The following is a 27914-nucleotide window of genomic DNA, read 5'->3' as shown; positions in this document are numbered from 1 at the left end:
TTTCCGGTTAATTCCCCAAATGGCCACTACAGCCAGAGAGGAGCCGGGCCCAAGTGGCATATTTTAAAGTTACTACTAGAAGTCAGGTTTTAGGGCTACGGAGACACAGTAGCAAAGACATTCTCCCTGTATAAACAGACCCATTATACCAGAGTTTAAAAAGACATTTGTCTTTTTTACTCAGTGGCGGGCCCCAGGACTGATTTCAAATCCTATATCTGCCTCTAGGAAAACCCAAGCAAGTTTCTTGGCCGTCCTAAACTTCGGTTTGCTCCTACATAAAATTAATCTCATAATACTTACTTGATAGAATTAATGACCAGGCAAATTTGATTATGCAGAGTGCATGTGTTAAGTGCCCAATGGAGGGCCCAACTCAGCAGCCTAGTAGCTAAAGTCCTCACCTGGAATGTGCTGGAATCCTATATGGGCGCCAGTTTGCATAGTAGCGGCCTCACTTCCCATCCAGCACCCTGCTTGTGGCCTGGGAAAGCAGTCAAGGACTGCCTAAAGCCTTGGGACTCTGCACCTGCCTGGAGACCCAGAAGAAACTCCTGGCTTCTGTCTTCAGATTAGCTCAGCTCAGGCCATTGCGGCCACTTGGGGGGTGAATCAACAGATGGAAGATCTTCCTCTCTGTCTCTCCTCCTAGCTATATATTTGCCTTTCTGATAAAAAAAAATAAATCACTGGAAAAAAAATTTTTTAAAGTGTCCAGTGGAATGCCTACGGTGGTAGCCCATGAGCATGTGCTCAAGTTGTAGAGCAGGCTGTGGGAGCAGCTACAGGTGGTCTTGCTTATAGAGTGCATATACCCAAATATGAGGGAGGTCAGGGATCATCCACTCCCTACAGGCCACAGGTTGCAAGGATTCCGATCTCACTTAACCATCCCTGATCTTTCAAATCTAAGGAACAGTCCACCTGGTTTCTGGGAAATCACAAGCCACGTGGCACGCTTAGTCCAGTCTGTCTGCCTGGTGTCTGATCAGCCATACTGTATCAACGGGTCAAGGTTACTAGCTCATTTTAAACAGTTATTTCAAGACTCACAATACTTGAAACACTTCTGCTCTTGTAAAACATGGTACAAGAAAGACACTGGTGGCTAGCACTTGACTACTGATTCACTGAGGTGAGGCAAATCTTCTTTCTTTCCTGGTTTGCCCTGAAATACCAGTAAGGAAGGCAGGTCCGTGCACCTGTCTTGGGAGAACATTCAGGGCCACCAACTTGGGTGACGTATCTGTACGCATAATCCATTTTTCTCCCAGAAATATGAAACTAATTGTTCATCCAGCTCTGACACAGGAGACCATTATCCCTGCCCGTGTTATGACTTGACTTGAATTTAAATGTCAGCCACATTTAAGAGCCTTCAATTCATTAAGCCATCAAGAGTAACAGACGGTGCCTGTAACTAGTATGAGGACGAAATGACTTGGAGAGCTTGAAGATCAGTCAATGCAAACCTGTTTGCAATGCCAATGAAGGGGGGGCGGGGAGGGAGGGCAGTGTCCTCCAGAAGAGGCATCTCAGACCTCAGCAAATTAGCTTCGTATAGAAATAGTTTAAGTCGTTTTGGGGAGAGTGAGGGAAATCCGGGAGGAAATCAACATCCAAGGCTGTGAGGAAGAAGAGAGGGTTCAAGTGATCCTGTACATGTGTGATGAGAGGGACTGAAAAGCCCTACGAGGCTAAACCCTCGCCCGGGCCCTCCCTAGTCCCCACAGCCCCTCCAGCCCTTCACTAGCCCCTCCCTAGTCTCTCCCTGCCCCTCAAGTTCCAGTGGTGGAGAAGGCAGCCAGCGTTGCAGAACTTGACTGCTCACCTCCATCAGTGAAAGGGGAGCATTCGAGTTCAGGTCTTTGGATCCGATACTGGTAGGAACCGTGGGGCACCAGCCAGGATGCTTCACATGCTCTATGCAATTTTTTTTTCCGCTGCTGCCTCAAACAACAGTAACAAGTAACAGGAAGGACATCTGTGGAAAAAATTTGTTCAAGACTATTCCAAGTGTAACATTTCTGTTCACTGCTACATAAACAGAAATCCTACTGCCACTTGAGTTACTCATGGGAAAAATATTTTACATGATTGGCTGAAAATAAAGGTAGGAGGTGATTACGTAACGAAAAAGGCTGGAAGGAAAAAAAAAAAAAAGCCTTCTAATTCCTCGCTTGTTTGCTAAACTACACCACAGTGGACATGAGCATCTTGTAGTTAAGAATTTTAAGTGGATCCTCAGTAACCAGAAGACATATTTTTAAAAAGCAAAGTATGCACAACTCACAAGAACAAATAAAATGATCAATTGTGTTTATAGGTAAGCTAAGTAGATTCTACTGCAATACAGACAAAAAGAGAAATATTGGGGCTTATATATTTTTTTAAGATTTATTTATTTTTATTGGAAAGTCAGACATACAGAGTAGAGACAGAGAGAAAGATCTTCCATTTCTTGATTCACTCCCCAAGTGGCCACAATGGCCAGTCCTGGGCCGATCCGAAGCCAGGAGCCAAGAGCTTCTTCCAGGTCTCCCACGCGAGTGGCAGGGTCCCAAGGCTTTGGGCTGTTCTCGACTGCTTTCCCAGGCCACAGGCAGGGAGCTGGATGGGAAGCAGGGCTGCCGGGATTAGAACAGGCACCCATATGGGATCCCGGCGTGTGCAAGGCGAGGACTTTATCCACTGGCCTACTGCAGTGGGCCCCTTATATACCCTATCTACTATTTTATACCATTCCCAAGAGTCCATGGGTAGGTTTTATTATTGTACAATGGAAAAAATTGAGGCACAGGATGATTAAGTAACTTGCTTCAAACCCCACAGCCAGTAGGCAGCAAAACAGCCCCCAGAGCCTGGGGCAGTGCTCTCCACCCAACACTGACTTGGAAGCTGACACTCTCTTTCTAATCCATTGTACTCCATGACCAAGAACCCTAAATGCCCTCTGTTCCTGTCCACACCCTGCTCCAAAAGCTTTAAGAGACACCCAGTAGACTATGGTCCCTGTTCTTTAATTAGCATTTAAGCTCCTCCCCAATGTGAGGCAAACCTCTTTTTCTAATGCCCTGGCTCAGTTTTCATGACAAGTTGTTACCTTTTCACACTCAGTCTCCTCCACGACAATTCACCTCTATTCTTCTGCCTATTGTTGGCCCCTTCTGAAAGATCCTCCTCCATTTATTATTATCTTTCAATAATCATTCAAATCTCATGTCCAACGAGTCTTTGAAACTGCTCCACTCACTGTCGGCCTGAGCTGAAACTGCATTCGGAGCAAGTTGAGGACAGACTGTCATTTCTATGTACCTGTTCCTTTCACCTGCTCAAATTATAAAATACTTTGGGGCAGGATCGCAGTCTCTAACTTCTGGATCCATGACAAGTGCCTGACACAAACACACATTTTCAAGGACTGCTGGTGACTCCCAAATCTAGCTTGAAAAGATCAGATTTCCTCAAAGGGTTTCACTTCTATTAAAAACAAACAAACAAAGACCGCATCACATATTTGAAGTAGGATATCAAGGATAGGCAACCATCTTCAAGCAGGGCTTTAGCCAGAACAGATATGAGTTGATAAGTCCATGTCCTTTATAGGAGATGTGTTTGTGTGTAAACAGCTGCTTGCATCCTGGGAAATCAGAGGCCCTTAAGAGAGGGACAAACGGTGTGGTTGGCAGATACTTTCTGTGTTGCCTTGTTTTTTTATGAAAAAATTAAAACAGATGGTTGATTTAACACCTGAGAACTGGAAAGTTTCCTTTTTATTTGAAAGGTAAAGAAAAAGAGAAACACAGATAGGCAACTTTTAGCCTCTGGTTCACTCCCCAAGTGTTCAGAATACTCAGAGCTGGGACAGGCTGAAGCCAAGAGTCAGGAACTCTACCTGGTTCTCCCACACACGTGGCAGGGACCCAAGGGCTTGAACCATCCCCTGCTGCCTCCCAGGGTGTGAATCAGTAGGAAGCTGGACTCCGCAGCTGAGCCGGGGCTCGAACCCAGACACCTGATATGTGAGGCAGGCATCCCAAGTGGTAGCTTAAACACTGTGTTGAACACCTGCCCCAAATAACTTGGTCTCAGCATCATTCTATTTCCAAATGACTCACAGTAAGGACAACAGAATAATACACATTGCATACTTAACGATTATGTTTGTATTACAAAAGATACAACTCAACACTGTTTTGTTTGTTTTACCACAAGACAAAACAAAGTGCAGTGGAATAATCTCCATTTTAAAAAAAAATGAGTCATTTGATTACATTTCAACATTTATCATCATTTTTCAAGATTTTGATTACTATGTATAATTCCAAAAGAGACCCATTTTCAGGACCAGTGCCATAGCATAGGGGGTCAAGCCTCCACTTGAGGTGACAGCATCCCATACATCATGTCACTAATGACATGAAAAGCTTTAAAAAAAAATCGCACTGTGGGGGGCCAGTGACAGTCTGTGGTGCTGACACCTCCTATAGGCACTGGTTCTAGTCCCAGATCTTTCACTTCCAATTCAGCTCCCTGCCTGTGGCCCAGAAAAGTAGCAGAGAATGACCCAAGTGCATGGGCCCCTGCACCCAGGAGGGAGACCCAGAGAAGGCTACTGGCTCCTGGCTTTGGACTGACCCAGCTCTGGCCATTGCTGCCATTTGGGGAGTGACAAGACTGACTTTCAAGTAAGAATAAATACATCTTTTAAAAAAACTCATCATAAAACAAATGTCATGTTCTAATCCTTGGTTGAGCTTGAAAAATAAAATCCAATTTCCTAACAAATATGGTCATAAGGGTTGTTGAAACAGTGAAACATATACAATGGTGCAGAAAAGAAAGACCTATTGGGTTAAGAGATAAAAATTCTTGAAGTCATATTTCTGAAATAAGTCAAATTGGGCAGAGTGAAACCAGAATTTGTTAATAGTATCTACTATAGCAGACTTATTTAAAGTCAAAGCAAAATAAAAAAGAAAGCAATACTGAATTCTTACTTGCAAATTATCCTGCTTTCATTGTTTGCATTGTATTCAGTGGCCTTAGCGCTAAGTCACAGAGTTTTATATCAAATCCAACAGCATTCAACAGGATTGGTTACATAGCATAACTGTTCAACCCAATCATGTCTAACCTAGGATTAGAACCTAAAGAAGACTGACAACAGCCCAACAATAGGAGACTTTACTGAGGGCTCCTAGCGTTGAGCTGCAATCCAACGCCACGGGCTAAACCTCGAGCTGGACAGGTAATCAAGCAGAGGGCCACGCTGACCCTCAGCAGGCCTGTTACTCAGACTCTGCCTGTAAGCGTTCTCCTTCTAAATCAACTTCTCAGTCGATGCTGGAAAAGGAATGGACACATGCAACTTGGCCAAAGACTCTCTGGTAGCAGACCTAGCTGGAGTTATGGCGTCATGTCCTCTAGCTTAAAGTTTTTGGGGTGTCTCAGTGTGCTTTGTCTTTCGATTTTTAATAATTTTACATCTTTAAAGGCGTGCCCATCTGGGAAAAAAATATTTCTATCCATCCCGATCATTTCATTAAGAGTTTGTCACACCATAGCATAGTGGTTAAAGTCCTCGCCTTGAATAAGCTAGGATCCCATATGGGTGCCGGTTCTAATCCTGGCAGCTTCACTTCCCATCCATCTCCCTGCCGGTTGCCTGGAAAAGCAGTTGAGGATGGCCCAAAGCCTTGGGACCCTGCACCCACTTGAGAGACCCGGAAGAGCTCCCTGATCAGCTCAGCTCCAGCAGTTGCAGCTGCTTGGGGAGTGAATCATCAGATGGAAGATCTTCCTCTTTGTCTCTCCTCCTCTCTGTATATCTGCCTTTCCAATAAAAATAAATAAATCTTAAAAAAAAATAGTTGGTCACACCAAATTCAGTGCCACTAGCCTGGCAAGGGCACCAATGCACTTTATAACTGGGAGGGAAAGAACTCCTGATTCACAAGATCCAGGAAGTGAAGCAGGTCCAGCCACTCAAGTCCGGCTTCCAAATTTCAGCAAAATGATTTGTTTCAAGCTGGATCCCTAATTCATTTCAATTACACACCAACAGACTGACCCTTTTTTTAATTATTTATTTTTTATTGGAAAAGCAGATTTTACAGAGAGAAGCAGAGACAAAGAGAAAGATCTTCCATATACCGCTTCACTCCCCAGTGGCCACAACTGGCCCTAAGTGGCCGGAGCTGAGCTGATTCGGAGCCAGGAGTCTCTGCAGGGTCCCAAGGCTTTGGGCCACCCTCAACTGCTCTCCCAGGCCACAAGCAGGGAGCTGTATGGGAAGTGGAGCAGCTGGGACAGGAACCAGTGCTCAGATGGGATCCTGGTGCGTTCCAAGCGAGGCCGCTCAAGGCACACCCTCGGAGCACTGCTACCCTCCTTCCTCCATACCTGACCCTAATCGGAGGTCCACATAAGCCACGCATGCCTCTCCACTATGTAAACAATATTAAAAAGCAATAAAAAGTAAAAAAGGAACTGCACCTATTACACCAGGCGCATCTTCCCCTATTTCCGTGGAGATGAACAAGTCAACCAACATTATTTCTGACGTTACACAATTTTCCTTCAGATAACGAGTTGCTTTGATTACTGCATTCGGTTTTGCTTTGGGCTCTACTGGGGGCACTCTAATTCAGTCGGATAACCCAGGTACCGCCCAGTGCCGGACGTCCGACGCCTCAGAGGTCTGGCCACTTCCTCTGCAGAGCCGTCCCTGGGCCCGGTGCGGTCACAGGCCTCACGACCGGCCCAGGGGTCACCCCGCGGCCGTCAGCGCCCCAGAGGGCCAGCCCGTGCTCCCACGACACCCCAACAACTTCCGTGGCCCAGATCGCCCAGCCGCAGCTCCTAAGGGATCGAGGGGAGAAGGGCGACCGAAATCCGAGGCGCTCCCGGACGCGAGCACCCCAGGAGCACCGCGGTCACCTGACGTGAAATCGAGCCGCCCCGCTCTCACGTCCCGCTCGATCCGCACGCGAGAGCCGGAGCCGGGAGCCCCGCCCGCCAGCCGGATCGCCGCCAGCCAATCCGGAGCCCTCCCCGGCAGCCCCGCCCACGCCCTCGTCCACGCACCCACCCGGCCGGCCCCGCCCCGGCGCAGGACCCTAGCCTCTGATTGGCTGGGTCGGGCGGTGGGCGGGACGAGGAGACGCCTGCCGGACGTGCGGCGCTCGGCAGGACCAGAGGCCGGTTGGTGTGCGCGGTGTTCATCCCTGTCGGTAAGTGAGGCGTGCGGGGGCTTGTGAGCTCCGGGCGCCCGGCTGCGGGGTGGGAAGACCTGGGGCAGCGCTCGTTCAGGTCGAGAGGACCTTGGGAGGGCGCGGGGAGGCACGAGGCCGGCGGCGGGGGATGCTTGGGATGCAGGGCAGGAGGAGCGGTCAGAGCGGCCCAGGCCCGACCTTGACACCCGGGGAGGATGGGGGCTCGGGGACCGGGCTTGGGGCCCCTCGGGGCCGGCGAGGAGGGGGAAGCAGAAGCCTGGGGACGCAGGGATTCCCGAGAGGGGGAACTCGTGGATGGGGCCGGCCTGGGAGAGGCGAGGGAGACGGGGTGTTGCTGGGGCCGACTTGGGGGAACCCGCGGCCGGGTCGTGCCTGCAGCATGGCTGCTGGTCAACACGAGCGGGGCCGAGCGCTGCGCGAGGAGGGGTAGAGGAGCGAGGCTGCGGCCATGAGTCCCGACAAGGTCACAAGGTGAGGGCAGCGAGGAGCGAGGCTGCAGAGGGCCCGCCGGCCTGGTCCTCTCCCCCGGCCCGGGGGAGGGCAGGCATCTGCGGCGGGGTGGACAGTGCAGAACTGCGAGCGGCCAAATGTTTCCGCACGGACTGGCCTCTCCCCTTTGAATTTCCGGGGGTGGGAAAGTTTCCCTGGAGGGTCGTCTCCACTGCAGGCTCTGGCCCCGGACCCGGAGCGTTGGGTGGGGGAAGCGATGGCAGACCGACCCCGAGCTCCTGCGCCAAGCACACCAGGGTTTCTTAGTTCCCCAGAATCACGGCCCTGCCCCAACACCAGGCTGGGCGTTGACAGCCATTTTAAGCAGGGTGACAGGTGAGTGATGCAAACTGTTGTTTTACATGGCAGTTTGCATGACCACAGTGACGGTGTGTGATGGGCCTCCCGTCCATCACAGAACCGAGTGCTGGGCAGCCTGTCGCTCCCCTGCGCCTCTCCTAGGCGCCCGTGCGTTTGGGAGAGCCCTCATCAGAATCTTAGCTAAACTTTCAGGATGACTGCTGTTCTCCCAGGAGACTGACCTAGTTATTTGGGGCACCTTTTTGCTTCTCTTTCTGACAGGGATGTGGGTCATTTGCTGTGGGCAGGTGAGAAAGGAATCGGGAAGTAATGGAAAAGCTTTTCACATCAGTTCCTTTAAGAACAGTCCTGTTACTTTTTTTTTTAAGCATTCTTTTTAAATTTGGTTTAAAAATCTATTTGTTTGAAAATCGTGTTTACAGACAAAGAGAAACGGATTAATATTTTGCATCCACTGATTCGCTCCCCAGATGGCTGCACTTGCCGAGGGTGAGGCAGTTGAAGCGGGAGCCAGGAACTTCATCCTGGCCTCCCGAGTGGGTGCAGGGCCCCTAAGCACATGGGGCACGCCGTGCTCCACGCTTCCCCAGGCTCCCAGGGAGCTGGATGGGAAATGCAGCAGCCAGCGCAGGAACCAGCACCAACGCAGCCGGTGGCTTCACGCATGATGTCACTAAGTCAGCCCCTCCCTTTAAACACGACTTAGATGACCCTTACACTGCAGAGACTTGTGGGCCTCCACTGAGGAGTGGGTTTTATATTTTCATATGAAGTTTGCACTAGCATCAACAAATAATTTGTCTACCAAAAGTACCTGGAACTGTTTTAAAAACCTGGAGAACTGGGTTCTACCTCTGATTCTAATTCTGCTCTCCTGAAGAATGTTCCTGATGGTGAACAATTCATACAAGCCCCCAGGACGCTTTCCCCACCAGTAAAATTAGGCTTCTGGTATGGACTAGCCTTATGGTTCATTTGTGTTCCAAAATCTTGGTGATTATTGGCCCCAACATGCTAGAAGTTAACCTTTTTCAATTCAGGTGGCTGTGAATCATGAATACTTGGGAAACCTCTAGGTGGTAATTAGGAATGAAAATATTGCCTCTCGGCCTTTTGGCTACAATCAAGTGTAGGGATAAAATTTATTAAAATTTTATAGTGAGTGTCATTATAAGATATAAAGATATTTGAACTATAGCAACTCTAAACAAGTTATTTTTTGAAGTACTCTACCAACTCTGTATTCTATACAAGAGACAAATTTCTAGCTCTTTAAAGGAGTAGTAATCACAGCCATCCCCACACCCATTCCTACCCCAGCGGCTGCTGGGCCACACGCCTACCCGTGCGCCACTGGGAACCTGGATCGGCCACTTCTCCTGTTCTCGTCTACATGGGAAGGGCACTGTGGCCTATCACTGTATTTCTTGGGTTTGCAAGAAACAAAGACCTGCTCAGACTGTTATGTTTCACTTTTCATAGGTGCAGCATACAAATCCTAAACAAAATAAGCACATGCATACATAGTTTCTCACTTCTCTTACTGGGGCATAAATTTTTTTTTTTTTAGTAAATGCTTAAATATCTGATAATAACTTTAATTGCTTAGAAACATAACTTTTAAAACTTTTCAACAAACATTTTGTGGAATACTTACCAAGTAAAGGGCATTATGCCAGGCAATGCAGACAGATACAGGCAAGGCAGGTATAGGTTCCGACTTCAGGAACTTCTAGCAAAAGAGAGAGACAAACTCAGTAGGCTATTAGGGTTACTACAGACAAGTGCTGGGTGCTGCAGTCCCAAAGCACCATGCTATCATAGTAACTTCCCAGAGGACCTGGGGAGGAGAGGCTGCCCGCAGAGCACAGGCCGTGGGGAAGGGGAGGAAGGCTGTTCTTGGCAGAGGCTTGTGGGGAGCTCAGGGAGAGAGAGGAAGGAAGGTTTGTGATAAACACAGTTGTATCTCTGAGAAACTTGTGGTCAGGTGTGGAGGCAGCGAAGGAATAAATGCCGTGTTTGATCCCTCCATCCAGTCCATTTATGCAGTTTCCTCAAAGCCCATCTCAAGGCTTGCTCTGCAACTTTCCAGACCTTTGGCTAGAAAGCATCACTCTAATTTCAGTCCTTGTTTTGTTACACTGTCAGAGTAGGTTTTAAAAATGCCTAATTTTGAGTCACTGTTGATGCCATTGTTTTATTTGTATAGATTCTTAACACAGTGGAACTGACTGCTCACTCAGGGTGGGGCTCCAAAGCGTGAAGTCACAGCATTAAACCTGCCACTCTCCCACCTCTTGATTTGCATTTGGTTTGGTTTGACAGCCTTATCTGTCACTGACTCATGGAATAGAAGGGCATCGAATGACAGCTTCTCTCTCTTTTTTTTAATTTTAATAATCTTAGTTGATTAGGTTACAAAGGGTAAAAGGCTACAGGAAAGTGGGTAATACAATTGTTTCCAAACTAACATCACTGCTTTTTCCCCTGTATCTATCTGGGTTCAGGGGAGAAACAAAAGGAGAAGCCCCACCCAGCCTCCCACCCATCCCAGGTCCCCGATGTGAGGCACACTCTGAGGGTCCTACTCAAGCAGTTTTGTTAGTTCAACAGTTCTGACTTGCTGCCAATCTCGCCATTCCAATCCCGATGAAATCTCTTCAGAGTCCACTGGCTGACAGTCTCTTCATGGTTGGGGTTCTGAGATCAGCAGTTCATTTGGAGGGATCCCCAAAGAAACTTCATCTGAGGTGATCCCAGTCCTGATTCCTGTGTGATACTGGCAGTACAGGGTCTAACATAGTCCATCACCCCAATCAGCTTATGCACATGCTGGTCTTTGCAATTGCTGGGCCAGTTCTGTTTCCAGCCCTGTCTTCCACAGGAACCAATGGGTGTTGCAGTCCAGCCCAATCGTGCCCTTCATACTCAGCCCTCATGCAAACCAGTGGGAGCTGCAGCCTAGTTGGGGCAACTCCCCATAACCCCACCATGCCTGCTCCCTAGCCTGGTTTCAATGCTTGCCAGTATGTGCCACAGACTTGTTCAGTCAGTCCCACATCCCATTTAGCTCTCATACATGTCAGTGGAGAGCTGCTCTTTTTATTGGAGGGGGTAGAATGAGGATGAAAAGCCCAGAGGGGTGAGACTGTACAAGATGGGCAGTTGACTTTAACACTAACCACAGGTTTTTGTGCACTTAAATTTGACTCCCTTATTTTATCTATGCATAAAGTTTACAATCAGTTCGGAATAGTTTAGTGAATAAGAAACTATATATACACATTATTGTGACTGAGGTGAAACTGAATTTATTGTCCTTGTGATGAAATGCCTAGTAACTTCCTGAGAAAAGATGACTAAGGAGGAAGGGACCTTTGTCCTCCGTGATAAGGTCTGCTCCTATTGCATAACTCCCGGCCAGTGTTCTGCCTTCTGAGGAGCAGCTAAAGAAATCCTATGCAAAGAAGGTAGATGGTCTGAAGACAGAATCTACAAACTGGAAGGCAGAGCTGAAGCTCAGAACAGCCCTTCCCGAGGCCGCAACATTAACGCAGATAATTCTTAATAATAAAAGAAGCCAAAAGGCAATCTTGCATTGAGTGGAATAATTGAACATAAATTGTGCTTAAAAGGAATTTCAAGGAATATTCTTCAGTTGTTACCTACATTTTAAAATGCTTAGTAGGATTTCCAAAATGATATGGAAGATGCAGCAAGGCACGTTTTTGTTAAAAAGTTGTCAGGTTGAAGTTGATTTAGGATGAAACAGCCAGGGAATTAATAGCTACTGTCTTCACTGATAAACCTAAAGACTTGAGTGTTTCTGATGCTGTGGCAGGATCCAGCATTGTGATCTTAACAGGTTAAGCTGCTGCCTGCAACGTGACGTCCCATATTTGCATGATTTGAGTCCCCACTGCTCCACTTCATATCTAGCTCCCTGCTAAGATGGACTTATTTTTATTGGAAAGTCAGATTTACAAAGAAAATGAGACAGAGAAAGATCTTCTGTCTGTTGATTCACTTCTCAAGTGGCCACAATAGTCACTGCTGAGCTGAAGTCTGGAGCCAGGAGCCCTAGATTTTTTGTTTTAACTGGGCCTGGTGCAGTAGCCTAGTAGCTAAAAGTCCTTGCCTTGCACACACCAGGATCCCATATCATCCCAATTCATATCCTGGCAGCTCCACTTCCCTTCCAGCTCCCTGCTTGTGGCCTGAGAAAGCAGTCAAGGACATCCCAAAGCCTTGGGACCCTGCACCCGCATGGGAGACCAAGAAGAAGCTCCAGGCTCCTGGCTTCAGATCAGCTCAGCTCCAGCTGTTGCAGCTGCTTGGGGAGTAAATCATTGGATAGAAGACCTTCCTCTCTGTCTCTCCTCTCTGTATATCTGACTTCCTAATAAAAATAAATAGATATTTAAAAATTAATAAACAGTAATGTTGGCCGGCACAGTGGTTTATCAAGCTAATCCTCTGCCTGCAGGTGCCAGCATCCTATACAGGCGCTGGTTTGTGCCCTGGCTGCTCTACTTCCGACCCAGCTGCCAGGTTGTTGCCAGGGAAAGCAGTAGAGGATGATTCAAGTTCTGGGGCTCTTGAACTCTCATGGGAGACCTGGAAAAAGCTCCTGGCTCCTGGTTTCTAATCAGCTCAGCCCTGGCATGTGGGGTCATTTGTGAAGTGAAGCAGCATATGGAAAATCTGTCTCCTTCTCTGCAAAAACTGCCTTTCAAATAAAAATAAATCCTTAAAGCAATAATAATGTGATATTAAGGGAATTGATTATTATAGAAACAACAAAAGTATAAGGGGAATAAATATATACAATTCTAAATGTATATCACCCATGTAAATAGCTACAGATGGAAAATAGTCAATTTATGAGAATATTTTCAAAGTTCATGGATAAATATTTGATTTTCAAAGAAACTAGGATTATTTTAACTATAGGTGTTAATATTCTAGATGCTTCTATATAGAGAATCTCATAGAATTTCTCTTTCAGGAAGATTCTTCAAGCAATCACTATGTCAACCAATACAGATGTTTCCCTTTCTTCCTATGATGAAGATCAGGGGTCCAAGCTTATCCGAAAAGCTAAAGAGGCACCGTTTGTCCCCATTGGTAAATGTGACTTTAAGCATCTAACAGTCGGCTCAGGTGGAAGTGTGAAATAGTAGAGGCATGGCAAGCTTACTCACCTAGCATGAATTTACTTTCAAATCTTTCTTACAAATCTTTTCTTATATTGTTAAAAATGTACTGCAACTGGCATGGTACGGACCTTACTATAAAATCGTTCTGTTTGTACTCTGTCTTATTTTTTGGACGATTTCACTGAACAGTGGATGCCAGGACTCCCCTAGCACTTGCCAGTAGTTACGAGGCTCAGGCAAGCCATGGGAGTCCTGTTGGGGTTTATGACGGTGTGAGGTGTGCAGGTCAGCAGAGGCTCCCACAGCAGCGCCCAGGAGACACTGCACACAGCTCCCGGGAAGTCACTGCACTTTCAGAACTCAGAATTTTCTTTGTGGCCTGCTAAATGTTAAGGCTTTATAGATACATAAAATAATGTGTGATCTCTGTTTAAAATTAAAATGTCTTAAAATATTTAGGAAATTTTGTTTAGTCATATTCAGTCCTAAAGCTTTAGACACATGTAATTCAGTGGTTTTCTGGAAGGGGTATGCTACATTTTGTTTTGATTATCTTAAGAGTTTGCCTTGCATTGCTCATAACTTTTTACTTAGTTTAAGGTTTAACTGTTAAGGACTAATCATTACTAACCATCCGATATTGATGAATGTTGCCTCTTGTGTTTTTTCTGAGTTGCCCAAGTCTTGGCCACTCTTTATTTAACCCCACTTTGTATCTCCCGTGCAATGTTATGTATCCAGGTTGTGCTTTTTCTGTTTTGTTTTTTGCTAACCTCTGGAAGAACTTAATCTTCATCTACATTTATTGTAGTGAGTGAGTTCTCTTGGCTCTTTTTCTTATCATCCACTTTGTCTTTATTTATACTTTGTTTCTTTGCTCTTTTATTTTTCTCCTAATGATTTGGAAATTCTGCAGATAGCTACAGTATTGGTGGTTATCTTTACATTATTATTCAGGGTATTTTTCTAAATCTAATTCCAGTATTAAAATGAATAAATTCATTCCCTGACTAAAGATAACTGCTAGCCACGTTTTGTAGTGGTGTAGTGATCTTCACTCCAATTCCTCCTCTCTTAAAGGAACTAAACAAACTCACATTTCCAAAGATAATCCTGACCTTTTGGACCTGCTACAGTTTGTTACCAATTAATAGACTTTTGGTTCTGAATAGGAATAATTGTAAAGATCTGTTTATATGTCAGCTACTTAATCTGAGAAAGCATCCTTATAAAAATAATAGAAAGGACGTCCGCTGGTGGTAAGATCACCTTGATCCCCGACCCAAGCAGCTTACCCACTCGGGCCTCTTGGCTTTCCAGGGATGGCGGGTTTTGCGGCAATTGTTGCCTACGGGCTCTACAGGCTGAAAAGCAGGGGAAATACGAAAATGTCCCTTCACCTGATCCACATGCGCGTGGCCGCCCAAGGCTTCGTGGTAGGAGCCATGACTGTTGGTAAGTTCTTACAGGGAATTTCAGAAAAACAAAACAAGGTAGATATTTTTAACTGACTGAAATGACTTGAAGATGTCACTTTCTTTCATTTTCATGTAAAAACTGAACACAAGTAATTCAAGTAATGACACAGTTTTACTATCTATGATGTATTCTAAGGCTTTAAAGAAAACAATAATCTTATTTCCATCACTGAGTTTATAAGTTCATTGAAGAGTCTAGATGTATAAATAGAATTGGTGGTAACATCCACTATTTATGAGTGATGTTTTGAACTGTGGGTATTATATACTTTCAGTGGCATTATAATATATTAATTTAACTGGTATCATATTGGAACAAGAGTGACTCCTTTTTAAGTTTCCAGCTAAACATTTATTTTTTTAAACTATTAAGGCAAAGGGTTTTCTTCTCTTTATACATATTCCATGTTAGCTACTTTATGAACTTTTAAAATTGTTCATATCAAACGTTTAACTAGTATTCTTTCTCTTTAGGTATGGGCTATTCCATGTATCGGGAATTTTGGGCGAAACCTAAGCCTTAGAAGACGGGATGCAGGCTTGGCTCTGTTAGACATCTCATATTGAGGTTACATTTTCTGTTGAAAATAAATAATTTGAGTGGATGTGGACAATAGTACGTGGTGTCTTCAATACTGACCTCCTTTCTTGTAGGTGTAATTTGCCTAGTAACCAAAATTATTTGTGACTAGTTCACTCGGGTCATTCAGAGGAGCCAAATTAACACAGTGTTACATCTGAGTTTCCCCCTTCTGAAACTTTTGTAGTCCTGAATAACAACAGGCCAACCTTGAAGCTACGCCCAGTTTGCTGCAGAGTATCACATGCTTTGCATGTTAGGAGTCTAATTACCCCAGTTAACTTCAGTTTTTTCCTGCCTGCCTCATAGACTGGTTGACTATTTCAATTTTTGGGGCTAGTTATCTTTTTTAAAAGAGTTTGTGGAATGGAACTTGTAAACCCTTCCCTAACTGAGAGAGAGTGTGTGTGTAAAAACAGAACCTTTTAAGGTAGCTGTGTAGTAGCATATTTCAGAATCACACCTGTAAACATGAGACTAATTTAATTATGGATTCCAATTTAGTTATAACTGCAGAATTATATTTTTGCTGCTGTTATACTAAATTCATTTTGAAATTGAAACTTGTGTTTTAACTGCCTAAAACAAAGGTAAATTAACATTTTTAAATGTGTACAGTATTTTTTTCCTTCTGTGCAAGACTTATAAATGTTAAATTATTTATAGTGGACATGATTAATAGTTTGTAAGCAAGTTGGTTGGTCAGACATTATACACAAACTTTGATATATACAGAATATGTAATTATACTTGTAAAATTCTCTTGTCTAACCTGAACTTAAATTTCATGGTGATAGTCTGATCTATATATTGCTATTAAAGTGAGTGAACACATTGAATGTCTTGTATTTATTTCAGTTTGGAAAGATAAGAGTAGCATAGAAATTAAATTCCTAGAAAATAAGTAGAGTGTTTTGTAACTTTGGTAGGAACTGAGGAGTATCTGTGAGAATTACAGTTTAGACTTACTGAGCATTTACCACATGCCACACATTACTCTAAGCACGCATGTACTGTGATACCGTGTCAGCTTCCTAACCGCAGAGGGAGGAACCGTGCACCATTTCATTTAAACTTCACAACTCTCAAAGAGCTATGGTCCTCAGTGCGGGTCTGTCCTGGGAATTTTGGATTAGATGAGAATGTCCCTTAGCCCACATGGGACCCCAGCATGTGCAGGGCAAGCCATTGTAGCCATTAGGCTATCATGCCGGGCCCCAAGAATGGCTGACTTAATAACTGTTTATATATCATTTTTGTTAAGTATTAGAAGTACTATAGATTTAAAGCATATGGGAAGATATGTACAGTCAGACAATGTCGTTTATACCCAAGGAACGAGAGGCTTGCTGGAGTCGGGAGGGTGGTCCAGGGATGCTCCTTGGACACAGAGGGCTGACTAGCAACTGCCCATTTTCTAGTCCGTGAGCAACAGTGACACCTGGTGGTCAGAGCTGCAATTTGACTCCACACACATCCATTTTGGAGTTTCTCAAAATTTTGCAGTGGCCCAACCGCTCAATTAGAATATTAGTCATGTGAGCCAGGCCTCCTTCCTCGCACATGAGCAACTGCTGCTCAAAGGGAGTTGATTTAGTTTCTATCCCCATGTAAATCCACAGCCCATCACATCACAGCTGCTAGGCTAAAGCAGAGGACACTCAAGCCATCATTCCTCTTCATCACTGTTAAATCAATCGCAGGTCGTGACAGTTTTTCCTCAACAGTCTCCTTTAACCCAAACTTGTCCTTTCCATTTCCTGTTGCTGCCACCTTGTGCCAGTGAGTCTTTGTTTTGGGCCTTTATAAAGAAGCCGAGGTTGCCTCCACAGTCAAACAGCCCTTGCTGTGGCAGTGATAAATGAAATGCTAGTCTACTCACAAGTCATTGGGGCCTAGTTCAATAGTGGAGAAACATAATTACTGGGTCGTGTGACTTTCATCGAGGTGATTTGAAAGATGGTGATAAAAGCCAAGGTTGGAATTCAGAAATCTGGAGACAAAATGAAAACCTAGTGCCACCCCAGCAGGCTGAAGGCTTGGTGGGCAGCCAGGGGAAAGCTGATCTTTCGGAGCAGTCCCTGGGAACTGATGAATCTTGGCAGAACACTGAGTTTTCTGATAAAGTCAACATAAGATGAGTAAGATCGCTATATACACATTTAGACAAAACAGCTCTGTGGGTAAAACAAGGTTCACTGTAGCCAGATGGTGCTATGCTAAAAGCACAGCGTGCTGGACGGGCTAGTGGCCAACAAAGCCCAAATCGCAACTCCAGCAAAAAGGGCCTTGAACTTGGAGAAAATGAAGTTTTTATCCATGGGGGTGGGGAGAGCAGAGAGGAACTTCTTGATAAAGAAGTGAGAAAATATACTAAGGATTAATCTTGGGTCAGAAATATCTCGGGCACTTGCTTTCTTGTCTCTGAGTCCATGCTCCAGTATCTGTGTGATGACAGCTTCGTGGATGTCCGAGTTTGGGAAGCGACAGGCTGTGTAGACGGGCCACAACCTCTGGTTATAAACTAGTGGCTTGTGCTCAGTCACATGGTACCATAACTGGGCATGTGTAACCCCCAAGTGACATTCATGGTATGACCAAGCTGAGCTCTGGAGAGGAGTTTTAAACCGCAACAAAACTTCCATTATTGGGCAAGTCAACTAAGCCTGCAGTAATACAAACACTGCTAAAATAACCCAGCTAGCTCAACAGCATCTCCGCCTCCAGAGCACATACTTGGTTGTCAGCACAATGAGGACACTGTTGCTACATGAAGAAAATTAAGGTTTCTGACTGACACATGTCAAAGCTACAACTATTCTCATTTTATGACTTGAGTTTTGCTTCTCAAAGTAAGTAGGATCTTCGTTGTTATATTTACCCATTTGTGAGAGGAGAAATCTATTTGGTGACCTTAAGATAAACATGAATGAAGAGCTTCCATTTTTAAAGCTGGAACTGTGTGGAACTATGCGAAGAATTTATTTTAGGGATTGGAGATTTATATCTATACGACTACAAAAATCATTATGGCAAATATATATAACACAAACTGAACATTGGGGTCATTTTTAAGCACCCAGTTGAGTGGAACTGACTACTGCCACATGCTGTGCAATGACCACCACCGTTTACCTTCACAGATTTCATCCCCCCGACCCAACCCTATTCCTGCTGCCCTGTGCCTCCCCTCCATCTCCTCCCTTCACTCCATAGCAACCTCTAGTTTACTTTCTGTCTTGAATTTGCCCATTCTAGGTTCAAAATATAAGTGGAATCACAATATTTCTCCTTTTATGAATGGCTTGATTTAGCCTATTTTCAGGTTTCAACCATGTTGTGACATAGATCAGAACTTTATCCTCCTTTTTAAAGGAGTATTTATTTGAAAGGTGTAGCAACATAGGAGACAGGTCTGTTCATCGTTCAGTTGGTCCAACAGACAGACCTGGAACCCCAGCCTGGTCTCCCTGGTCACCCAGGTGGGTGGCACGGGTTTAAGCACTTGGGCCTTCTGCTGCCTTCTGGGGTGTGTTAGCAGGAAGCTGGATCTGGGGCTCAAACCAGTGCTCTGATTTGGGATGCTGCCACCACAGCTTAACCTGCTATACCAGCCAGTCCCTCATTCTGCTTTAAGTCTGACTATACTCCATTATATGTGTATACATTTTGCTTGTTTGTTGCTGTGTACTTTGCACCTTTTTGCAGTTGTGCATAGTGCTGCCACGAGCATGGGGTGTAAGTATCTGAGTCCTTGCCTTCACCTATGGGTGTGTGCTAGAAGTGGAATGATTAGATCATATGGTTATTCTGTAATTAACCTTTTGAGAAACTGTTAAACTTTTCCATAGAAGCTATGCCATTTTATACATTCCCAGCACCAACACACAGTGGTTGTAAGTTTTCCACATCCTAGCCTATACTAGTGATTTCTTCCCTGCAATTTGCTTGATTTTCAATATAAGTTCAAAATGCATTCATTGGGACATTTTGACATTCCCCACCACCCAAAAACCCTAAACTTGACAACTTATATAAAAATTACAGCAAATACATCATGGAAACAAAACCCTAATACTTTTAAAAAGCATATGGGGAACATCTATAGGGTCCAGAGCTAAGCAACAAATTTCATAAATGTAACATAAAAATCTATAAAGGAGGGAAATTGATAAACTGAGCCTCATCAAAATTGAAACCTCTTCTATGAAAGTGTATATGAAAAGGACAAGTCCAACGACTCAAAGAAAAGCTCTGCAAGCCACAAAATACCAGCACACAGAAAGTATAAAGAATTCTCAAGACTCAACAGTTAAAATTTGGGCAACAGAAAATAACAGACACTCACCAAAGAATATACAGAGAGCAAATAAACTCATGCAAAAAATGTTCAATGAAAAAAAAATCTGGCAGAGGGGAGGGCAGCACAGTGGCTCAACAGGCTAATGCTGCACTGGTTCGTGTCCCAGCTGCTCCACTTCCCTTCCAGCTCCCTGCTTGTGGCCTGAAAAAGCAATGCAGAATGGCCCAAAGCCTTGGGCTATGCACCCACACGGGAGACCCAGAAGCAGCTCCTGGCTCCTGGCTTTGGATCAACTCAGTTCTGGCCTTTGCACACTTGGAGAGTGAACAGCTCCAGCTGTTTCTCCTTCTCTGTAAATCTGCCTTTCAAATAAAAATACATCTTTTTAAAAAATACTGAATGTTGTCTTATCTATCCAGATTAGAACCACAATGAGATATCACCGCACACTTAGTAAGAAGTCATGATAACTAATGTTATTAAGACTGTGATGAGATCAGATCACTTATAAGTTTCTGCTAGGAATGCAAAATGATACCGTCACTCTGGAAAACAGTGAGGCAGTTTCTAATAAAACTAAATATGCATTTATATGGCCCAGCCACTGCACTCTTAGGTATTTGGTCCATAGGAATAATAACAAAAACCTGTACATAAATGTCCATAGCGGCTCAATACCCTTCAGTGGATGGATAGCTAAACTGAGGGACATCCATATGTGCTGCGGCCATAGCTGTGACTGAGCAAGTGTCCAGCATCTTACATCCCAAGTCTATGATGTCACAGTCATACTGCCATCCTGAATCAATGATTTTATTGCTGGGTCTGTGATGTCATTACCGAGTTTATGGCAGACTCAGCAATAAATAGATCATTCATACACAACCACTTAGATAAAGCTCCAGAGAATTATTCTAAGTTAAAGAAAAAAGAATTAAATACTGTATTTACACAAAGTTTCTGAAATGACAAAATTTTAGAGATGAAGGACAGCTTAGTGTTTATTGGGGTGTTAGTGGCTGGAGGGGCGTCCTGTGATAGTAAGTGTTCAGTCTCTTGACTGGGGGTGGGTACATGAAGTTACACGAGATAAAACCAAGGAAACTAAGTAAGCTCCGTGGGTTTCATCAATATCCTGGGTATAATACAGGACTACTGTTACTGGTACACTGCACATGGGACCTCCCCACAGTATCTCACAACTGCATGTGAACCTGTCATTATCTCAGTTTTTCTGATTCTAATAAACAAACCACAACAAAACACAAGAATGCCTGCAAGTACTTCTGGTTGGAGCTATAGAAGGTAGGCTGGGATGAATAAACACTTGCACAGTGCTTAAGAGGGTGTACATCGAGACCTTTGCAGAGAGACTTCAGGGCTCCCTGGATGAGGAAACATCAAGTTACAGATGCCAGAAAGTTCCCAGGAATGGGCAGGAGAGTCTGAGGGGTGGAGGTAGAAGGGTGGCAACCCTAGAGGAAAATCGCCCCTGGCTTTCCGGGTACAGGTTACAGTACAGACGGTACCTCGGTCAAAGGCCATCCTAGAACTGCTGGTGCACAATGTCACCCCCTTCCCATGCATGCTCCCTGGAACGCCTGTCCTCGTTGTAGCATTCTATCTTGAGGGAAAGCTGCCTCCGAGGGGACAATGCTTGCTCCTGGTTCATCCCTGAATGCTGCGCTCCCCACAACTGCCACACGCAAGTTCCTGGGAGATGTTTACCAACCTGACCCCTTCCCTTGAGCCTGTGTCTCTGCACCACACACGGGTCTGCGGGCATCTTCCTCTCACCTGACAGACACACGGAGGCCAACCAGAAAGACGCATGCTTGCTTCATCAGCAGCCGCTGGGCTTACGCCTGCATCCCAGTGTTGCTCTAGGACTGCCTTCCTGTACATCCACGGGGAGTTCACCTTTAAGGGCGGGAAGAGACACAATGGTAGTATATGCTTGAAGACTACAAAGCCCGAGAGAACTATTTGAAAAGTTTCCCTCAACTGTCTTGTCTAAAAACTTGCCTCCCAGCTCCACGTAGCCCTGAAATATAGTGAACGCCTTAGGTTGGAAGGTGCTTTAAAAATTGGTTTTCCTCTATGAGAATCAACTATGTTCAATATTACCCACCCCCCCAAAAAAATCTAAAGTACAAAAATAAAGCATACTGCAATTCCATTACCCAAACACGAGGAGTCTTTAAAACAGCTGACGGAAAACGTGAGAAAACTATGCTTGGATTTCAATCATTTTTAAATTCCATTTTCCATGAGCCTTGGAAGTATTTTTTTCTTTTTACTTATTTGACACACATACATACACACCCCGTATGATTCACGCTCTGAAGCCTCGCCGAGAGCCGCGGAGCTCCAGCCAAGGCCATTCCCAAGGCCGTAACGGTCTGCCCCGGTAAGACGCTCGGCCCGGGCGCTGGGAATCAAACGCAGGTAGGAACTCCTCAGTGTGGGACGCGGGCGGCTTAGCCAGGGTCGCGGAACACCAACAACTCCGCCATCGCTGACAGGAGCTACGGCCTCGTGCCTTGGTGCCCCGCCCCCTCCCGACTCACCATTCCCTTTCCTCACATTAACACATTTCACAGAGACTCTACACGTCCGTGTCAAATGTCACGGCGAGGGGGTTCACCGTTCAACACCCCCTCGTGTTCCACAAGCCCTGAACCGAAGCCCTCAGCGCTCCTCACCGTCAGAGCTAACCTGAACCCTCAGCGCTTCTTAGAACGCCCGACGCGCTCTCGGCCCCCGTAGCGGCGTGGTGACGTCACGAGGGCGACGCTGGTTTCCCTGGTGACGGTTGCCAGGGCAGCGCGTGCCGGCGTCCGGAAGAGTTGAGGACTGAGGAAGCCGCAGCCGTGCTAGAAAGGAGGAGCAGAGAGACAGCTGTAAGTGCCGGGGAAGGCAGAAAGGTCCCGAGCCGGAGCCCGGGGTGCCTCCCTCTGTCCCGCGAACCTTCGCGCTCACCCGCCTCCTTCCCCCAGGCACACCCGACGCTTAGATCGTCTGAGCAAGGTCTTTCATTAGGAGGTGGCAGAGTACGACTCGTAGTCACGTCCCGTCCTCCCGGCTTCGGGTGGCCTTTCCTGGTCTCTAAGAGAGGAGACGGAGCCATGCAGTCCCGCATCTCGCAGGCCGCCTTCCTGGGCCAGCGACCACGGGACGAGGAAGTCCCCTCAAAGCGGGACGCCAGCTCCCAGCGAACCACAGGTGCCGTGTCCATCCCTGCGTGGGAATGCCGCCTTGGTGGGCCTTGTTCAGCGGTCTGTGGGACCACTCACTGGTCCCAGGCATGGCCTCTGAGCCCTCGAGTCCCCGCAGGACTCCCAAGCACGCGCCACACCCTGACCCCCTTCCAAGACTCGAACTTCTGCCCGAACCAGTTCTTTCCAAGCACTTAAGCTTTCACTTAAAAACAAAAAGCAAACGGTCGTTTGCTTACAGCCATCTCACATGGACATTATACAGCACAGGGTTCCCGTGTGCACACCAGCCCCAGCCCCAGGGCTTCTCTAACGTTTTGCACCGGTTTGATTATATGTGTTAACCATTAATAAGCCTATTGCTATGCTATCATGGACTGAATTCTTAGTTGACTTCAGGGTCCGGGTCTGTGGGATTTGATAAATGAATCATGCTAGGCATCCATTGTTAAAGTGTTGTGTGGAAGTTTCACAGACCCTGGAACCCCTTCAGTTCCAGGCTGTCCATTTCCTCCTCCTACCTGCCCCACACCCCGGCAAATCACTGCTCGTTTTACTGTCTCATTTTGCTTTTTCCTGAATGTCCTGTGGTTGCATGCTACATCTACTGTTTTCAAACTGACGACTTTGCAAGGTGCACTCAAGGCTTCTTTTTCTTTTCTTTTTTTTTTGGTCTTTTCACAGCTGGATAGCTCATTTCTTTTCCTCAGTAAATAACACACCCTTGAATGTGAGTACCCATGTGTCTTTTTGCCTGTGACAGTGTATCTTGCTAGTTTCTGATTTTTTGGCAGCTTTGAATAAAGCCACTATAGACACTTGGTGTGCAGGCTTTAGTGTGGACATAGTGGTCAACCATTTGGGTAAAGAGGATTGCTGGGTCAATGTAGTGTGTGGGGCCGAGAAAAAAAACCTGCCAAGTGGCTTTGCCATTTTGTGTTACCACTGGCAATAAATGAAAATTCATTTGCTTTATATCCTTGTCAGCAAGGATTACACGTATACATCCATGGCGATATTGGTGTTTTGAATTTTAGCCATTCCAGTAGGTATGGAGTGATATCTCACTTTTTGTTTTAATTTGCGATTCCCTGATGCCGGGATATTGAATATTTCAGAAGCATTTCATGTTTTTTTTTTTTTTTGCCATCAGTATATGCTCTTTGTTACAAAAAGAAGAAGACGACAAAGGCAGAAACCGTAGGTGCTGTTTGTTGCCTCGCTTGCCTGCTCTGGGAGTGGCTATTTGTGTAGCGCTTCTTTGCGTGAATTTTGAATGCAGTTCTTTTTCAGATTGGCATTTTGTGCAGATTTCTTTCCACTCCACAGTCTCTCTCTTCATTCTCTTAGCTGTGTCTTTCCATGAGAGGTGTTTTATTTTGAAGAAGTCCAATTTATCAGTCTTTTACAGACCATGCTTTTGGTGCTGCATTTGAAAAGCCCGCCAAACCCAAGGTCATCTGGACTGTCTCCCTTGTGGGTTTTTTTTGTTTTAAGATTTATTTTTTTTTTATTTTTATTGGAAAGGCAGATATACAGAGAGAGGAGAGACAAAGAGGAAGATCTTCCATCCAATGATTCACTCCCCAAGCGAGCACAACGGCCTATGCTATGCCGATCTGAAGCCAGGAGCCTCTTGCAGGTCTCCCACGCGGGTGGAGGGTCCCAAAGCTTTGGGCCGTCCTCAACTGCTTTCCCAGGCCACAAGCAGGGAGCTGGATGGGAAGTGGAGCTGCCGGGATTAGAACCGGCGCCCATATGGGATCCCGGGCATGCAAGGCGAGGACCTTAACCACTGCACCATCGTGCTGGGCCCAGATTTATTTTATTTTTATTGGAAAGTCAGATATAGAGAGAAGAGGAGAGACAGAGAGATCTTCTGTCCATTGATCACTCCCCAAGTGGCCACAATGACCAGAGCTAAGCCAATCCTAAGGAGCCAGGAGCTTCCTCTGGGACTCAAACGCAGGTGCAGCATCCCAACGCTTTGGGCCATCCTTGACTGCTTTCCCAGGCTACAAGCAGGGAGCTGGATGGGAAGCTGGGCCACCAAGACATGAATTGGCGCCCATATGGGATCCCGGCGTGTGCAAGGCAAGGACTTTAGCAGCTGGGTTATTGTGCCGGGCCCTCCCCTGTGGTCTTTCAGAAGATGTACAGCTCTGCATCTTCAGTTTATGCATTCAATGAATTTTGTGAGAGGCATTGATTTCTTTCTTTCTTCTTTTTTTGGCATGTGGATGTTTTGCCGTCCCAAAACCATGTGATGGAAAGGATTTCCTTCCTCCATTCTCTGTGGGATTTCCTTCACTTCTTTGTCAAAGATCGGTTGACTGTATCTATGTGACTGTTTCTAGGCTGTCCACTTGGTTTTATCGATTATTTGTTCGGTCACCAGGGCCACACTGTGTTGGGTGGCCTCAGAGGAAGTCTTGGGGTTAGCGAGTGTCGGTTCTTCACGTCTGTTGCTATCCCTCAAATGTTGGGTTGGCTGTTGTGGGTCCTTGGCCTCTCCCTGTAAACTCTCCGATCAGTTTGATATGCAGAAGATGATTCACTGGGATTTTGATTGGGATTGCATGGAATCTGTGGGTCGAATTGGAAAGAATTTGAACTGTTAAGTCTTTGGACATGCGTATGAGATACCTCTCTCTATATAATATTTATACATTTACTTATAAAATATATTTTATAGACTTACATGTGTTATGTAATATTTTGTGTGTTTACCATATATAAATATATTGTATTTATTATATATTTATGATATATAAAATATATTTTTATTTATCTCTTCTTAGCAGAATTTTATAGTTTTTCTTCTACAGATCTTGGTGCATATTTTGTTACATTTATGCCACATTTTCTTTAATGAGCAATAGCAATAGTGGAAGGCGTAAAAACTATTGCAAGCTGTTTTTAAAAAGATGGGCTTGGTTGCCGTCACTCGTGAATTAGCATTTATTGCAGGGTCTTGCGAATAGCTTCCTCACAGATGCGGCAGAGGCCTCACGAAGGCTCATGGACCAAGATGGACAACTTAATTCATTTGTTCCAGAAATATGTATTAATGTGTGCCAGGTATTTTTATAGGTGCTATAATACAATCATGAAGTAAACATTTAGATAAAAGTGGGTGTGAGTGTGTCGTAAAGTTGCCAACATGCTAATGGGGAAAGATGGATCATGTGAAGACAGGTGGAATATGCTCGAAGCATGAGGAGGAGAGAGAAATTTAGGCATGGGAGACAGAATGCGGAGGTCAGGGAGGGTCTCCCTGCCGAGGTCAGGCAGAGGCCCACCCCTGAGGAAGACTGACTTTAATCATGATGAAGGATGGCTTGCGAGGGGAGCCAGGTTACACTGGGCCCTGCTTTTGTGCTGGATCTGATGAGGGTGTTAGCAGGATGGCCCTGGCGGATGTACTGAGGCAGGATGCGAGTAGAAGGCACATGAGCCAGAGCCCACAGCAATGCTCTGAGTGGACGGTCGTTGTTGGTCTAGAGTGGTTGAGGTAAAGCTGCTGAAAAGTTTTCAGGTGCTACGTACCTTTTAGAGGTGGCAACGGGAAAACGTGCTGATGGATTCCATGTGGAAGAAGCTTGGAGGACACAGGTCAACAGGCATTGCCAGAGTTCCTCTTGTTGTTGTTGTTAAAGATTTATTTTATTTTTATCAGAGAGGCATATTTACAGAAATATGTTTCATCTGCTGGTTCACTCCCAAAGTGGCCGCAACAGCCAGAGCTGGGCCAGCTTCTTCCGGGTCTCCCATGTGGGTGCAGGGTCCTAAGGCTTTGGGCCATCCTCAGCTACTTTCCCAAGGTACAAGCAGGGAGTTGGATGGGAAATGGAGCAGCTGGGATACAAACTGGCACCCATATGGGATCCTGGCACATGCAAGGCGAGGACTTCAGTCGCTAGGCTATCGCACTGGGACCATTTCACTTCTGCACTTGCCTCTCTGCCCAGACTCCAGTTAGTTCCCACATAGGCTTCAGCCCTCACTCAACTCATTTATTCGGGGAAGCCCCTGAACCCTGCCATCTGTGTCAGACTCCTGGTAGGGGCTCTCAGCTGCTTGGACCTCATCTTGAAAACATTACAGTTAAGGCAGAATGCTTTCCAACCAGTGTCTGAACACTATGAGGATGACTCTCAGACAGTAGTGCTGGGGGAAAAAAAAAAGCCCAACAGGAAAGACTGGTCGAGAGTCTGTTACAGGACATGTTAGAAATGACTGTACTGGACAGAAGAGGGGACCAAGCAGTATTTGCACGTCACGGAGATGGTCTTCCGTGATAGCATTTGTATTCCTCAGATCTTGCAGCAAACTGTGACTCCAGTATAGAATGAGATCTGGGGATGTGGGGGAAGCAGCCGTGTCCTCTTAGGTGGTCCTGGCTCCAGGCAGCCCTGGGAATCTGCCCTGTGCCTAAGCGAAGGAAGGGCGACCAAGAGTCAGGGTGAGTGAGGGCAGCGGGGAAAGCCGGAGAGGTTCTGAGCTCAGATCAGCATGTGAAACGCTGTCCTTGGAGGAGCTGTCTGCTGGGCCCCGGCAGAGGTTCTCTCAGAGGTGTGCGTCGGTGGGAAGATGCTGTGCACGCAGGATTTGTGCACTCCCCTGCATGTACATAGTAACCCAGTGTTAAAAGCAGCAGCAGTCACGAAGTCTGAGCTCACTCCTAGAGTTTGGGATGGAGCTGGTCCGAGCACCCCACCCCCTGTGGGGTTTGCTTCAGGTTGCTTTTCTGACTTCCAGGGCAAGATGGAAGCCGAGGACGCACTGGAAGCAGATGAAGACGCTTCCCAGGATACCTTGCGGCTGCAGTTCAAGGCCATGCAGGAGATGCAGCACAAGCGGCTGCAGAAGCAGATGGAGAAAAGGAAGGAAAAGGAACTGAGCCTCCAAAGCAGAGCTGACGAACAGCAGGAGTCCCCGCAGGTGTCCGAGGGCCTCAGCCTTTTCCAGGCAGTGGAGGAAGACTCCAGGACCAACTTTGAGCGAGGGTAAGCAAGTGTTTGAGCACTGCAGAAGGCAGGGGAGAAATGACACAAACGCTGTGATTTAAGACCCTGGCATCTAATTGATCTGTGTGCCCGAGGACACAGTGTGATAGGAAGTGTGC

The 27914-nt window shown here is 45.9% G+C and overlaps 3 protein-coding genes across 4 annotated transcripts in view; 2 read left to right on the top strand and 1 right to left on the bottom strand.

Annotated features, from left to right (window-relative positions):
• Positions 1-9847, bottom strand: part of KRBOX1 (KRAB box domain containing 1) — a 63322-nt gene extending 53475 nt beyond the window's left edge. Inside the window, exon 1 of the mRNA XM_040994313.1 lies at positions 9706-9847. The gene's annotated coding sequence lies outside the window, so the exon portion shown is untranslated. The remainder of the gene's footprint in view (positions 1-9705) is intronic.
• On the top strand, positions 7149-16099 carry HIGD1A (HIG1 hypoxia inducible domain family member 1A). Of its 2 annotated transcripts, none has more exons than XM_040994314.1 (4): positions 7149-7235; positions 13057-13175; positions 14528-14662; positions 15160-16099. In XM_040994314.1, exons 2-4 carry the CDS (start codon positions 13079-13081, stop codon positions 15207-15209), a joined length of 282 nt encoding a protein of 93 aa, XP_040850248.1. In that variant the 5' UTR covers positions 7149-7235; positions 13057-13078; the 3' UTR covers positions 15210-16099. The 2 variants fall into 2 exon arrangements, with proteins under 2 accessions (XP_040850248.1, XP_040850249.1); XM_040994315.1 differs by having other exon boundaries at positions 7155-7235; positions 13061-13175.
• A 6268-nt stretch (positions 16100-22367) lies between these two features.
• Positions 22368-27914, top strand: part of CCDC13 (coiled-coil domain containing 13) — a 35754-nt gene continuing 30207 nt past the window's right edge. Inside the window, exons 1-2 of the mRNA XM_040994941.1 lie at positions 22368-22471; positions 27548-27795. Coding sequence (XP_040850875.1) covers positions 27554-27795 — 242 coding nt within the window. The 5' untranslated portion in view covers positions 22368-22471; positions 27548-27553. The remainder of the gene's footprint in view (positions 22472-27547; positions 27796-27914) is intronic.

Source organism: Ochotona curzoniae, unplaced genomic scaffold, assembly GCF_017591425.1.
Source record: "Ochotona curzoniae isolate NIBS_2020 unplaced genomic scaffold, NIBS_Ocur_1.0 contig_908, whole genome shotgun sequence".
Lineage (NCBI taxonomy): Eukaryota > Metazoa > Chordata > Mammalia > Lagomorpha > Ochotonidae > Ochotona > Ochotona curzoniae.
The sequence above is the reverse complement of the archived record's forward strand: the minus strand, read 5'-3'. Positions and strand labels throughout refer to the sequence as shown.

Bases quoted from the DNA above. Each gene is read 5' to 3' on its own strand.
- HIGD1A (XM_040994314.1), top strand. From the start codon at position 13,079: ATGTCAACCAATACAGATGTTTCCCTTTCTTCCTATGATGAAGATCAG. The intron at 13,176-14,527 runs GTAAATGTGACT...TTGGCTTTCCAG, and splicing joins GGCACCGTTTGTCCCCATTG to GGATGGCGGGTTTTGCGGCA. The intron at 14,663-15,159 runs GTAAGTTCTTAC...CTTTCTCTTTAG, and splicing joins GGTAGGAGCCATGACTGTTG to GTATGGGCTATTCCATGTAT.